General features: G+C 43.6%; 1 protein-coding gene across 2 annotated transcripts in view; it reads right to left on the minus strand.

Annotated features, from left to right (window-relative positions):
- The window catches only part of SHROOM4 (shroom family member 4), a 245,547-nt gene that overhangs the window by 44,547 nt on the left and 188,117 nt on the right, over positions 1 to 12,883 (minus strand). Inside the window, exons 1-3 of one of the 2 annotated variants that reach the window (XM_045860646.1) lie at positions 12,275 to 12,628; positions 7,453 to 7,587; positions 2,452 to 4,924 (exon numbers count right to left, since the gene is read on the minus strand). In XM_045860646.1, the coding sequence (XP_045716602.1) occupies positions 2,452 to 4,924; positions 7,453 to 7,508 (2,529 nt within the window). In that variant the 5' untranslated portion in view covers positions 7,509 to 7,587; positions 12,275 to 12,628. Of the gene's footprint in view, positions 1 to 2,451; positions 4,925 to 7,452; positions 7,588 to 12,274; positions 12,629 to 12,883 lie in introns of those variants that run through there. The other variant, XM_045860645.1, reaches the window with a different exon arrangement.

Raw genomic sequence — 12,883 nt, forward strand, 5'->3', positions numbered from 1 at the left:
CAAAGTGAAATAAGCCAGTTGGTGAAAGACAAATACCATATGATCTCACTTAAAAGAGGAATCTAATGAACAAAATAAACTAACAAGCAAAAGAAAACAAGAGACATGGAAACATGGAACAGACTAACAGTTGCCAGAGGGGAGGGTGAGGGGGATAATGGTGGAAAGAAGGGGAAGGGTTTAGTCAAAGAACAGGTATTAATGACCCCTGGACTGTGGGAGGAGGGGTGGGATGGGCAGAAGAGGGCAAAGGGGGGAAAAATTGGCACAACTGAATAGTAAACAAGAATAATAAAAAAGAACTTTATTTAAAATTAATAGTAGAGTATGTACTCTTTTGTATAAGGCTTCTTTCATTCCTAAGTTTCATTTATTCAAAGAATATGCATTCAACAATTTTATACATAGAGTCACTCAGAAGTGTCTGCCTATGCAACAACAGTTCAACACAGAAACTAACTTCTGGTTTGAATGCACCAGCCAAAAGGTGGCACTAAGAAAGCCATAGAGAAGAAATCTGGCAGTGAGCTGATCAGGACCTATGGGGTCCTCCCAGAAGTACCCTGGGAGGTGGCGGTGGCTTATGTTAGGTTGGTAGGTCATAACCAGGTATAGCAACAGCCAGTCTAAACCTGGTTCTCTGACAGAGAGAGAGACTGGAGAAGAGGGGAAAGGATTCATCCTTTAGGAAACCAGACAAGTCAGATCTCTGAAAGCAAAGCTTGGAGGACCATTTGCAAATTTTGGAGCTCCAAATAGTTTTAAAGCAGGAAATGGAAGGGAATACATGCTGTTTTGTATCAGGACTAGTCCTGACACTCTATATACACAATCTTATTTCATCCTCACAACTGATTTATGAGACAGCCATTATTTTCCTCCACTTCAGTGATGAGGTAATTAGACTTTATTTAGTACTGCCCATTTTATGAAGTAAAAATTCTTTTTGTCTCTTAAAAATCACATAACTACAAATTTTCATGGTTGAATGACATAGGCAGTCAAATTTCAGGTATCTCATGTAGCACTATATTTGCCCATATATCTCTTATGGAAAGGGATACAAAGGAAAAAATAAACAAATGGGACTACATCAAATTTAAAAGGTTCTGCACAGCTGAAGAAACCATCATCAAAATGAAAAGGGAACTCACCATATGGGATAATATATTTGCCAATGATACATATGATAAGCACTTAATTTCTAAAATATATAAAGAATTTATGCTACTCAACACCAAGAAGACAAACAATTCAATTAAAAATAGGCAAAGGACTCGAATAGGCATTTCTCCAAGGATGGCATAGAGAGGGCCCAGAAACATATGAAAGGATGCTCAACATCATTACCCATCAGAGAGATGCAAATTAAAACCACAATGAGATATCACCTCACACTGGTCAGAAAGGCCATCATTAATAAATCAACAAACAACAAGTGCAAGAGAGGATGTGTAGAAAAGGCAATTCTAGTGCACTATTGTTGGGAATGCAGACTGGTATAATCATTGTAGAAAACAGCATGGAATTTCCTCAAAAAATTAAAAACAGAACTGCCCTTTGAACGGGCAATTCCACTGCTGGGATTATATCCTAAGAACCCTGAAACACCAATCTAAAAGAACCTATGCACCCCTATGTTCATAGCAGCACTATTTACAATATCCAAGTGCTGGAAACAGCCTGAGTGCCCATCAGTAGATGGGTGGATCAAAAAACTGTAGTACTTTTACACAGTGGAATATTACAGAGCAGAAAAAAATGAGGAATTCCTACCTTTTGCGACTGTATGGATGCAACTGGACACTATTATGCCAAGTGAAATGAGCCAGTTGATAAAAGACAAATATCATATGCTCTCACTTATAATAGGAATCTAGTGAACAAAATAAACAATCAAGCAAAATAGAACCAGAGGCATAGAATCATGGAACAGACTGACAGCTGTAAGAGGGGAGGGGGATGTGGGGAATGGTTGAAAGAACATGAAGGTATTAGTCAAAGAACATATATGCATGACCCATGGACATTGACAATGGTGTGGGGATTGACCGTGGGAGTGGGAGGCAGACTGGGTGGAGGGGTGCAAAGGGGAAAAATTGGGACAACTGTAATAGCATAAACAATAACATATTTAAGTTTAAAAAATTACATCATTGCAAATTTTGGTGGTTGAATAACTTGCTTAAGGTCACTCAGATACCAATTATAGAGTTAGGCTGTAAATCCTAGTTCTGTCCATTTTGTGAAGGAAAAGTTATTTTACTCTAACTCTAAAAATGAGGAAACTGCAATTTTGGTGGCTGAGTGTCCTGCGCAAGGTTAATAAGCTACCATATGGTAGACCAGGACTATACAGTTTTAAGAAATAATTGTTTTCAAATGATTCACCTCACTTTCTCTTTAGAAAGAGAATAATGAAGCTCACCCATGCAAGAACCAAGTCCTCACCTGCACTGTTGGCTTCCTGGGTTTCCAAGCATTGCCAAGTGCCAAGCTGCTGTCCTCAAGGGTACTGTGCTGGGGATTATGATAGCAAGCTGAACACCGAATGCATTGGTGGTGGTGGCACCGACAGTTGTAGCAGTTTGGCATCATATTTCTCTTTCTCAAAGCAGGGCAGATTTCCCCAGAACAATAAATGCAAGGGTCATGTACTATAGCTCCCTGGACACTGCAAGAGTAAGAGCAGGTCCTGTGGTAATCAAAATCACCACAGTGCAGTGGCTTACAACACACAGATTGTTCTAGACCCTTGCTTGCAAAACATTCTGAGTAAGTAGGAGTTTCTGACTGAAGGGGAGAAATGGAATGATATGATTGGTCTGTGGAATGATATGATTGGTCCATATGATGGTGCCTCAATTCCCTGTAGCTGGAGCTCATTGGCTGGAAGTTTTGGTCTATAGGTTTTGGTCTCTGGGTAAAAGTCTTATTACTATGAGTGGTTAAACCTGGCAAATGAGAAATTGATAAGGATTTGCTATTCTCTTCAAAAAACTTTCTTCTGTCTGCAAAGGGCAAGAGGATGGCTTCCTCCCCAGCTTGGCCAGTAGAAGCCTTCAATTCCTTGTTATCTCCTGGGTTGGAAGAGCTTTCCATGACTAGTGCCACATGCGGCTGCTGGTTGTGCTCTGGAGACCATCTCCAATGACCTCCATGGACTCCATGGTGAACTTTTGTTTTCTCAGAGTCTGAAGAGGGTGGATCAGATGCTTTCCACCAGGTGTTCAGGTGCATAGAGAACTGGCCAGGCCTCTGGCCAGGGCTTATTTGTCCCTCCAAGCCTGTCCTTGATTCATGGCTCTCAGGGGCTTTGCTGAGGCACTCTGAAGATCTAGCCCTAAGCATCATACTCTTGTTAAAGGTCTTGTCTTTAGGGCTTGGTGGTTTTTTATATGAAGGTAGAAGAGGTGAGTTAGAGGCAGGAAGTAGAAGACTTTCTAGGGGCTCCTCAGTCTCTTCCACTGGCTCCTTAGTGTCACACAGCTGTGATAAGGGACTCTTGCTTTTATGGAGCTGAGCCTTCCTCCTCTGAATTTCATTACGCAAGTTGGTAGCAAAACGCTCACTCTTCCGCCGGTTTTGGATTGAGCGGCCCCGGGTTCCTCCATTTCGCCTACCACCCACCTGGCCACACTCCTTGGGCTCATTGTTCCCTTCTTCAGTTGCCTCTGTGGTGACAGCTACTTTAGTGGTTGAAGAACAGTCCCTGGTTTGTTGAACAAGAGAGCCAGAGGGAGAGGGCTGCTGGCTGGCCAATTCATTACCTGCTCTACTTATTCTGTTTGGGTCCTGGAAACCTCTTTCTGGAGGGTGTCCATCGGTTTCTTCATGGGGGGAGCTGCTTGGGCTCTGGTGCCCTGAACCCAAAGGCCTATTATCCACTTGTCTGGTCTTTCTCTCCTTGCTGGGCTGGTCCTGGTTTCCCCCTGCAGGAGGACATGGACTTTTCTTCCCTGCGTGGCTGCTATGCAAAAGAGACAGAGTCCACTCATGCCCATCCTTCCCAGTTGGGAGCTCCATCCCCTTGCTACCCCTGGTATCAAGGTGCACATGCTGCAAATGGGATGCCAGCAGCCGTTCGGGGGCACTATGGCGATGACCTGTGGGTCCCGTGAGGTGTGAAGGACTGCCAAAAGAAGAAGTCTTAGCTAGCTCTGCTGAAATCTTGTTGAGTGGGCTGGAATCTATGCTGGAAACTTTGTCATATGATTTTTGGAATCCAACAGCTTTGGCTGAGGCTTCTATCAGTAGGTGCTCATAGCCCTGCTGATTAGATTCAGGAGGTTGGTTGAGCTTACAATTCTGATGGCTCTGATTTGTCGTTTGGTCTTGCCCACTGATGCAGCAGAACTTGTTAGGGTTCCTTGGGCACAGCTCAGTGTCTAAGCTTGGTTTCTTCTTCTGTTGCAAAGAGTACATAGGCTCAGAAGCCCTCCGCTGCTCTCCATTGTGGAGTTGGCCTCTGGAGGCCTGAAGACTATCTCGCCTCACTGGAGGTTGTGGTGGACCCTTGGCAGCTTTGGTAGGCCCTGAGTGGTGGACCTCCTGTGGGAGGGATGACATCTGGGAGCTGGGAGTCAAATGGCCCCCATTGGTATGCTGGGTGCCTCCTGAAGTCTCAACCACATTAAGTCTGCCATTAGGGGCCTTACTTAATCCAGGGCCTTGCATGACACAGTCTGCAGAGGCTGGATCCTCTGGCCTGAGGGAAAGGGCACAGTCAGAGGCATTTGAGCTTGCGGAGAAGGAGCTGTAAGCTGAGTCACGCTGGTTGGGGTACATGTTCTGGTCAATGGGCAAGAGATGACCCTCATAGGTGGCTTGGCCTGGTTGTTCCAGGCTCTCCATGCTCCCAATGGAGCTGCTTTTTTCAGTGCTGCAATGCCGGGAGAGTGGACACCACTGCACACACACGTCACTGCAAGACACAGGGCATACTGATTAGTTAGCCAAATTACCAGATCCCTTTTTCATTGTGGCCAGCCCTGCCATGGGAGAAGGCAGGACAACCCAGAGGTACCCATGCCACAAATGAGAGTGATACAAAGCAAGAAAAGAAGTAAGGAAAATAAGGAAAGGGATGGACACTGGGACACTACAGTGATGTGGTAAAATGGGAAATAAAACAGCATATGGAAGGAGGATGGAGCAACATCCCAAAGACTAAAAGTATGAGGAGTCCATTGGGGATTATGTTCTGTTTGACATCAGTGAGTCTAAAATTGCTTCAAACCTGTCACTGTCCCTTGGGAGTCAGCATGGGGCTCTGTGCCAGGAGAGGCAATCACAGACTATTACCATTAGAGAAGGGCCTAAAGGGCTGATTCAATTTCAGCTAGCCTATTTTGTAAATCATTGCTTTTGGAATTTTACCATGCATCAGAATCACAAAGAGGGCTTGTCAAAACACAGGCTACTTGGGCCTCATCACCAAAGTTTTAGGTCTGGGTGAATCCTGAGAACTTTTACTTCTAACAAGTTGTCAGGTGATACTGCTGCTATTGGTCCAGGGAGTATGGTTTTGAGAACCACTGGTATAAAGCAAGTCCCACAAGGGAAGTGATTTTGAAGAGGTGATTTTTCTCAAGATCACCTAGTTCTAGCCTGTGGCCCAGACAAAACTGGGATTTAGGCGTCCCCTGTTGTTTTTCTTTTTCCTTGATAATAATAATACTGACAATTTACTGGAGACCTGCAATGTGTCAAGCACTGTAGGGTGTCTTATTTCAAACTTAGGGCAATAAATTATTATCTGCACTTTACAACTGAGAAAACTGAAACTTCAAGAGTCAAGTAAACTGATCACAAAGCTGCTAAAAGAAGGAGATCTGGAATTAGAACCCAGGTCTCTGTAAGTCCAGTGTCTTAGCTTTTCTGCTATCTGTTAAATGGGAATATAGTAATATCTGCATGAGAGGGTTGCTTTGTGAGTGAAATTATATAATAAAAGTTTTCCTGGCTGGTGTGGCTCAGTGGATTGAGCATCAGCCTGTGAACCAAAGGGTCATCAGTTTGATTCCCAGTCAGGGCACATGCCTGGGTTGCAGGCCAGGTCCCCAGTAAGGGCCATGCAAGAAGCAACCACACATTGATGTTTCTCTCCCTCTCTTTCTCCTTCCTTTCCCCTCTTTCTAAAAATAAATAAATAAAAGTAAACCTCTTATCATAGCATGGGTACCTAGCAAAAGTTCAATACATGGTAGCTGTTCCTCTCTTGATTGCTATTTCCATTTCTATTTTTATCAGCATCCTCTCTACTACTAGTATTGATAGTACAGTGGCACTTGCCTGTGATGCTGCCCTCATCCCCCATGTTATGTAAAGCTAACCTGGGGAGACCAAGGGAGGGACTAAGATCAGACACGATCTTGAATTTTAAGTATGATTTCTCACACCCAAAGCCAAATTGAGCCAAGTCATGTCATAACTCCCGATGACTAGAACCTCAGAGGTTGCAGGTTATACTCAGAAGGGCCACAGTTCAGAAAGCTACAGCTGAGTAGTGGCAGGAGCCCATGAAACTCTCAGGTCAGTTTCCCCTAATTCTTGTTCCTGTGTTGCCCCTTAGCCACTCTGCTCACTTGACCTCTGGGCTGGAATCCTTCAATTCTTTTCTGACAAGGGGATGTGCTGCCCATCCTACCACCCTTACTGCTGAAAGCAACCACACCCTCACTCCAATAGGAGCCAGGCTCAAAATGTGTTTCTGTGTATTCCTCCAGAGCAAAATTTTCTCTGCCTCTTCCCTGAGCCCATGGTTTCCAATGCCAAGTAAAGTCACCAAGTGGGGGCAAACTCAACCTTTAGCTTCCTTGAGCCTCCTCAACAGAAATCCCTCCTTGGAGGGATGATCTTGTTATGGGAGGAAAAAGACAGCTGAGGCCAACAGATTTGCTGGTTCTGAGCTTGCTGAAATAGTTGTCTGCCTCTTCTTCTGGGCAGTTGTTTGAACAACAGACTATACCACACTCTCTGCATTGAGAGATTCTCACTGCATGTAGATCCTGTTATTCAGGGAGGTCTCATTCTGAGGGCTTTGGTTCTGTGACAGAGCTGATGAACACTGGATGAGATTGTTAGTAAGTCACTGTAGACAGGAAAGGAGCCCTTGGGCCTTCTTTCATAAAGAGATCAAGGAGATGAGGAGGAATCATGGAAAGTGTCTGCAAAAGAGCAGCTAGTGAAACAGTATGAAAAGCAGGGAAATGTGGTACCTTTTAAGCCAAGTGAGTTAAATACTTCAAGGAACATTTTCCAGAAGAAATAGGACTGACTCAAAGTCACAGAGTTAGCAGCAGACTAGGACTAGAACACAGACTGAACTCCCACTCCATTTTCCATTACAGCACTCTGGGCTCTATAATATCTAATTGGTTCTAGAGCAGAAGAGGAGTGGCCACATTGTCTACCCTCCAGACGATCTTGAGAGGAGAACTGTAAACTCACCTTGTGTTACAGCCAGAATGCCAGGACAAGCTGAAGGCTTCAGAAGGGATATGCATGGTGGTAGCTGCTTCAGGGCATCCCTCTAGCAGCTTGGCCACATGCCATGAGTGCGGCCTACTGACAGGGGCGTTTCTCCTACAGCAAGAAAGGGACAGGAAGTCAGCTTAGGGAACCAGAGCTGAAATCACTTCCCAGGCAGCTTCCGCCCCCACCCCCTCTTTCCCTAAAATGAAGTAGAATATCTTGCAAGGAGCTGGTGTGGGAATCTTAGTGGTCCTCCTCAGCTCCCAGTACTCAAATCTCCTTCATACCAAGGGTAAATCCTGAGAAAGAAAATGTTCACTTCACACAGATATTGTGTTCATCGGTGTATCCCAAGCACATATAGGAATGCCAGACACACAGTAGATGCTCAATAAATATTTATAGAATAAATGAGTGCTACTGACCAATGAACAGTGACCCTACCCTAAGTTATCTTGGAAGAAAAAAATCAATCTGGCCAATTTTCCCATTTTTCTCTAAAAAAGGAATAGGGCAGTGGTTGAGAAGTTTGAATAAGTCAACACTGAGCTTCAAATCCTCTAATCTTGGCTTATTCATTTGATAAGCATTTGTGTGTGTGTTTATTGTGTACCTTCTTTGTATAGCTCTGGTGATACAGAGATGAATCGAACATAGTCTTTGCCCTTGAGAGTTATAGATCAGTGAGAAGGACAGAGTTATTCGAATAAAGAGTGGTAAAGGCCTTGAGAAAGTGAAAGATAAGAAGTGAGACACCTGAGTATGTAGGAAAAGAGGTGGTAAGGAGCCCCAACTCCTGCCAGGCAAAATAGAACAGTGTGGTGAATAGTGTGTACTAGCTGACAGGACTGCTGCTCAGCAGGGTAGGGGTGAATAAAGGGGAACAGGTCTAAGGCCAAGGCCCTGGATGTAACCACAGGGTCTCTGGTACTGAAAACTGAAGCAACAACTCTTGAACTGACTGGCTTATACAGGACCAATCCCTGTTTTCTGGTATATTTCACAGGAATATATGCCACCCTTGGATATGGGTAAGAATAGTATGAAGAAGAGCACACATGGGGCATGGGTGTTGCCAGAAGATAAAGAAAAGAGTGATGAAAGAGGGACAAAGGAAGGAGGGGGAGAATAAGGAGAGTAAGGGGGAAGGAGAGAGGGAGAGGGTGAGAGGGAGAGAAGAAAGGAAGGAGGGAGGGAGACAGAGAGACGGGGGAAAGAAAAAAGAAAAAGAAAGGAAGGAAGGAAGGAAGGGAGGAAGGAAGGAAGGGAGGGAGGGAGGGAGAGAGAGAAGAGGGAAAGAAGAAAGAAAGAAAGAAAGAAAGAAAGAAAGAAAGAAAGAAAGAAAGAAAGAAAGAAAGAAAGAAAGAAAGAAAGAAAGAAAGAAAGAAAAGGAAGGAAGGAAGGAAGGAAGGAAGGAAGGAAGGAAGGAAAAGAAAAGAAAGGAAAGAAAAGAAAGAAAAGAAAAGAAAAGAAAAGAAAAGAAAAGAAAAGAAAAGAAAAGAAAAGAAAAGAAAAGAAAAGAAAAGAAAAGAAAAGGTAGGTGTTGGAAGGGCAGGTGAATGATAGAGATAAGAAGGAAAGATGATACCGAGCAAAACAAATGAGAGAGAGGGAGAAACCTCTGAGAATGATTATAGATAAATACATAGTAGAGAGAATTAGATGACAGAGAGAGATGAATGAGAGTAAGAGAAACAGATGATAAATAAGTAGATGACAGAGAGGTAAATGAATGACAACTTATTTACTAATTTATATAGTCATTTACTGTGGCAGACTCCATGCCGGATACTGAGGGTGCAGAATTGACTAAGATTTTCAAGAAGTCCCTGTTTTCAAGAAGCTTGTTATATAGTGGGGGTAATTCAGCAGAAACACAGAAAATTCCTGCAGTGCAAGGCTCTAGAGGGCTAAGGCTTAAAAATGTAGTCCTGACGAGAATGGCCTTGCTGGAGAAAAGATGGGTTGACTGGTAACAGACCAGCCACAGACAAGGTGGTATAAGAGAAAGGGTAGGGGAAGCTGCTTGCCAAAGGTCTGGAACCAGAGTAGACAGGTCAGTAGCAGTGACTCAGATTTATTGGGGAAGAAAGCCAGGTGAGGCCCCCACTTTTAACCACATTGTTCTATTATGGATTTCAGAGTGCACAGCAGGGAGGCTGAAGACTCAAGAAGACCTTGTGGGGAGGGTGCCTGCTCCAGAGTCTCATATATGAAACCCTGATGCTAGAAGTCTCTCCAGCTGCTGTACTCAGTGGAAATCCATTAACAACTATTTATAAGGCATCTCACCAGAAATACAATGTGCTACTATGGACTTTGTACCAACTTATGTATGATATCTCTGGGCACTAAGCATACAGTGGAGAACAGGGGACCTCTCTTATTTTGGGCCCTTCTTCCACATCCAGGATTCCTCAAGTTCTTTTAAGTCCAGGGTTTATAATGTAAGCAGTCAGCTTTAATATTATCTTCTCCCCAATAGTCAAATTACTCACTGAATTCTTCAGAGTCTTCTTTTATGACATCTCTCTGGCTTTGCCTGTCTTTCTCTCTCCATTCTCACTGAGACTATTCTACATAATCATAATTCTCCTCCACACATCCCAGACCCACCACCAACACCTCCTGTTCTAGCCCAGGCCCTTAACACTTTATATCCAAACTACTATGTCAGTCTGCCATCCAGTCTCCCTTTGTTCCACCTTCAGTCACTAGTTTTAAATATCATGTCAGATGCCGACTGAATTGAGGCACTCTCCTATTCAAGAATCTTCACTGGATCCCAATTTCTTATTCTGTCCTATATCAAATGTAGACTGGATCAGACTTTCAAAGACCTTTATAAGCTATCTTTACTCATCCATCCCAATCCCATATCTCTGCTCCAATCACACTCTTCAACCAGCTTTGTGCCTTTGCTATTGGTTTTCTAGTAGAATCTAGCACAGGCTCTGGAGTTGGACCACCTTGGTTTGAATCCTAGATTTAACACTTATTAACTCTGTTGCTTTAGTTAGGTGACTTTACTTCTCAGAGCTTAAGCTGCCATGGTAGTAAAATGGGGATAATAGTACCTAATTAATGGGGTTTGTTAAAATCAAATGAGACAATGCATGCCAACTGCTTAGAATAGGGTCTGGTAAGCCCTTACTCAATTTTAGTTATTACTATGACTACTTCCTTTGCCTGGAATTCCCCCCTTTCATTTTGTTAATCTAAATTCTACCTGTTCTTCAAGGTACTGCTCAAGTACCATTTCCTTCAGGGTGCTTGCCCTTAGTAATCTAGTCCTCACAGTTTAGCCCATAATAACAGGGGGTTTATACTGTTCATCATTTTTTCATGCATGTTAGTCTCATCCTACCAGCTATACTGAGCCAGCAGGCAATGAGGCAAAACCAAGTGAGACAGATCTAGGTTCATTTCTTAACTCCAGCACTTTAGATATGTGAGTTTTTGCAAGTCACTTAGCCTGTTTGACCTTCAGTTTTCTTATCTGAAAAAGGGAACAATAATCCTTACCTGGCTAGGTTATTATGGGGATTAGAGATAATATTCTCAAAGCATCTGTGACACAGCCTGATACTTGGCAAGTTGTCAATAAATAGGTACTCTAATAAAGGTTATCAGCTCAGACTTGTCCTTCATGGTTTAAGAGTACTCCCACCCAGATTTTTCCATCCACTGTCAAAGTTCTGCTGTACTACTCCCTTGCCACATTTTGAAAAGTAGCTTACAAAGGCTCCTACTCTCTCTAGGGTTACTTCAGGAATGGGAAAAAACCCCAAAGAAAACATAAGCAAGGCATTGAGGGCTTTGGGGACACTGTGGGGGGAAACTGCAAGCTAGGGGGGAGAAAATCCCAGCAGATGAACGGCACCAGAGCTGGAGCCTCCTAGCCTTCCTTAGTTTGGGAAAGGGGAGGAAACTATCTATAGAATCTAATAGTTGGTCTATAATTATTCTTGAGGAGATCTAGACTTAGTCCACACTTACATTCCAATCCTAGCTATGTTACTGTGTAAAACACTTCTCTGAGTTGTAGATTCTTTATCTGCAAAATGGGGAAGATAACCACCCCTTACTCAGGAATTATAGTCTGTATTAAGTCCCATGTGTGAAATCACTCAGTATAGTGCCTGAAATACTATAAACTTAAAAAAAATAACAACAGGGACCACTTATTGAATAATTAAGATGTGCTAGGCACTAAGTACTTTGCATGCATTAGCTGATTCAATCCTCACTCCAACCTTATCAATAAGAGTATTCCTCTCTTTACAGATTAGAAAACAGAGACACAGAGAGCTGAATTACTTTGCTAAGGGTATACATACAGCTAGTAACCAGAAGCTGGAAATGAGGCTCAGATACTCCAGCCCTTTCTAGGATATCACACATCTACTTTTCCCCAAAGAGCTATCTATCTCAAAAAGCTTGTGTACTTGAGGCTTCTCCTAGCCATTCCCTTAAGAAGCAGTCAGTAAAGGAAATCAGTAGTCCTCAAGTTTAAACCACCCCTTCTCTTAGGCAGTGGGGAAGTGGGATGAGGAGAAATGAGCAGAGAGGTAAGACAATGGGAACCATTAGCCAGGCATTTCCAAGCTATTGTATTCCTTATAAGAAACTATTCCTTACTTCTAAGGACAGGTCAGGACTAACAGTAAACACACACCCTATCATTTATTACCCCAAAACTCCTTGGAAAGCAAAAAGTAATGGATATTGAAGAAAGAAAGCAGAAGTGGGGAGGGGGGCAGCAGCCATGGCAACCATGGCTACTAGTTGTACCTACCAGGAAAGTTGCCCAGGGTTGGGAGATGGTTTAGGAGCAGCCAACTCAGATGCTCATCAACAACCCCTCCAGTCAGACCCCAGGGCTTCTTTTTGCAAGGTGGTTCATCCCTTAGCTGAGAGTCATCTGCTTTCCTGTTAAGACCTCCTGAGATGAGGGGCCATAGGCCCAAGTTCCTGAGTGTGATCCAAGGTGCCCAGCCACAGTCAGGTCCCAGTTCCAAGAACACAAAGGGGTGGAATTGAAGGCAAGGTATGACCCTCAGTCTGGTTGGCCCTAGATGTGGCCACAATCTTAGTGAATGAAAGACAGCATTAACTGTAGGAGTAAGACACTGCTCAAGAAACTAGCCAGCACCCTGGTGGCAAAGGGAAGGGTGAAAGGCAGTTCCAGTAGCATAAACAGCCCCCTTCTTCCCTACTCCAGCCTCCTCTGAGCCCTGGCCCACCCCCTTCCACAGCTCAGAGGCCAATAAGGAAGTTGGGCCCCCAGCCACTGCTAGAACTCAGGAAAGGAGCAAGGAAATGATGTTTGGGAAAGATAAAGTGGGTGTCTAAAGAGAATTTTTAAAAATACACGTAAGTAAGAGAGAAAAATACCCCAGACACA

Source organism: Phyllostomus hastatus, unplaced genomic scaffold (genome assembly GCF_019186645.2).
Source record: "Phyllostomus hastatus isolate PE091 unplaced genomic scaffold, TTU_PhHast_1.1 phas_scaffold_200, whole genome shotgun sequence".
Lineage (NCBI taxonomy): Eukaryota > Metazoa > Chordata > Mammalia > Chiroptera > Phyllostomidae > Phyllostomus > Phyllostomus hastatus.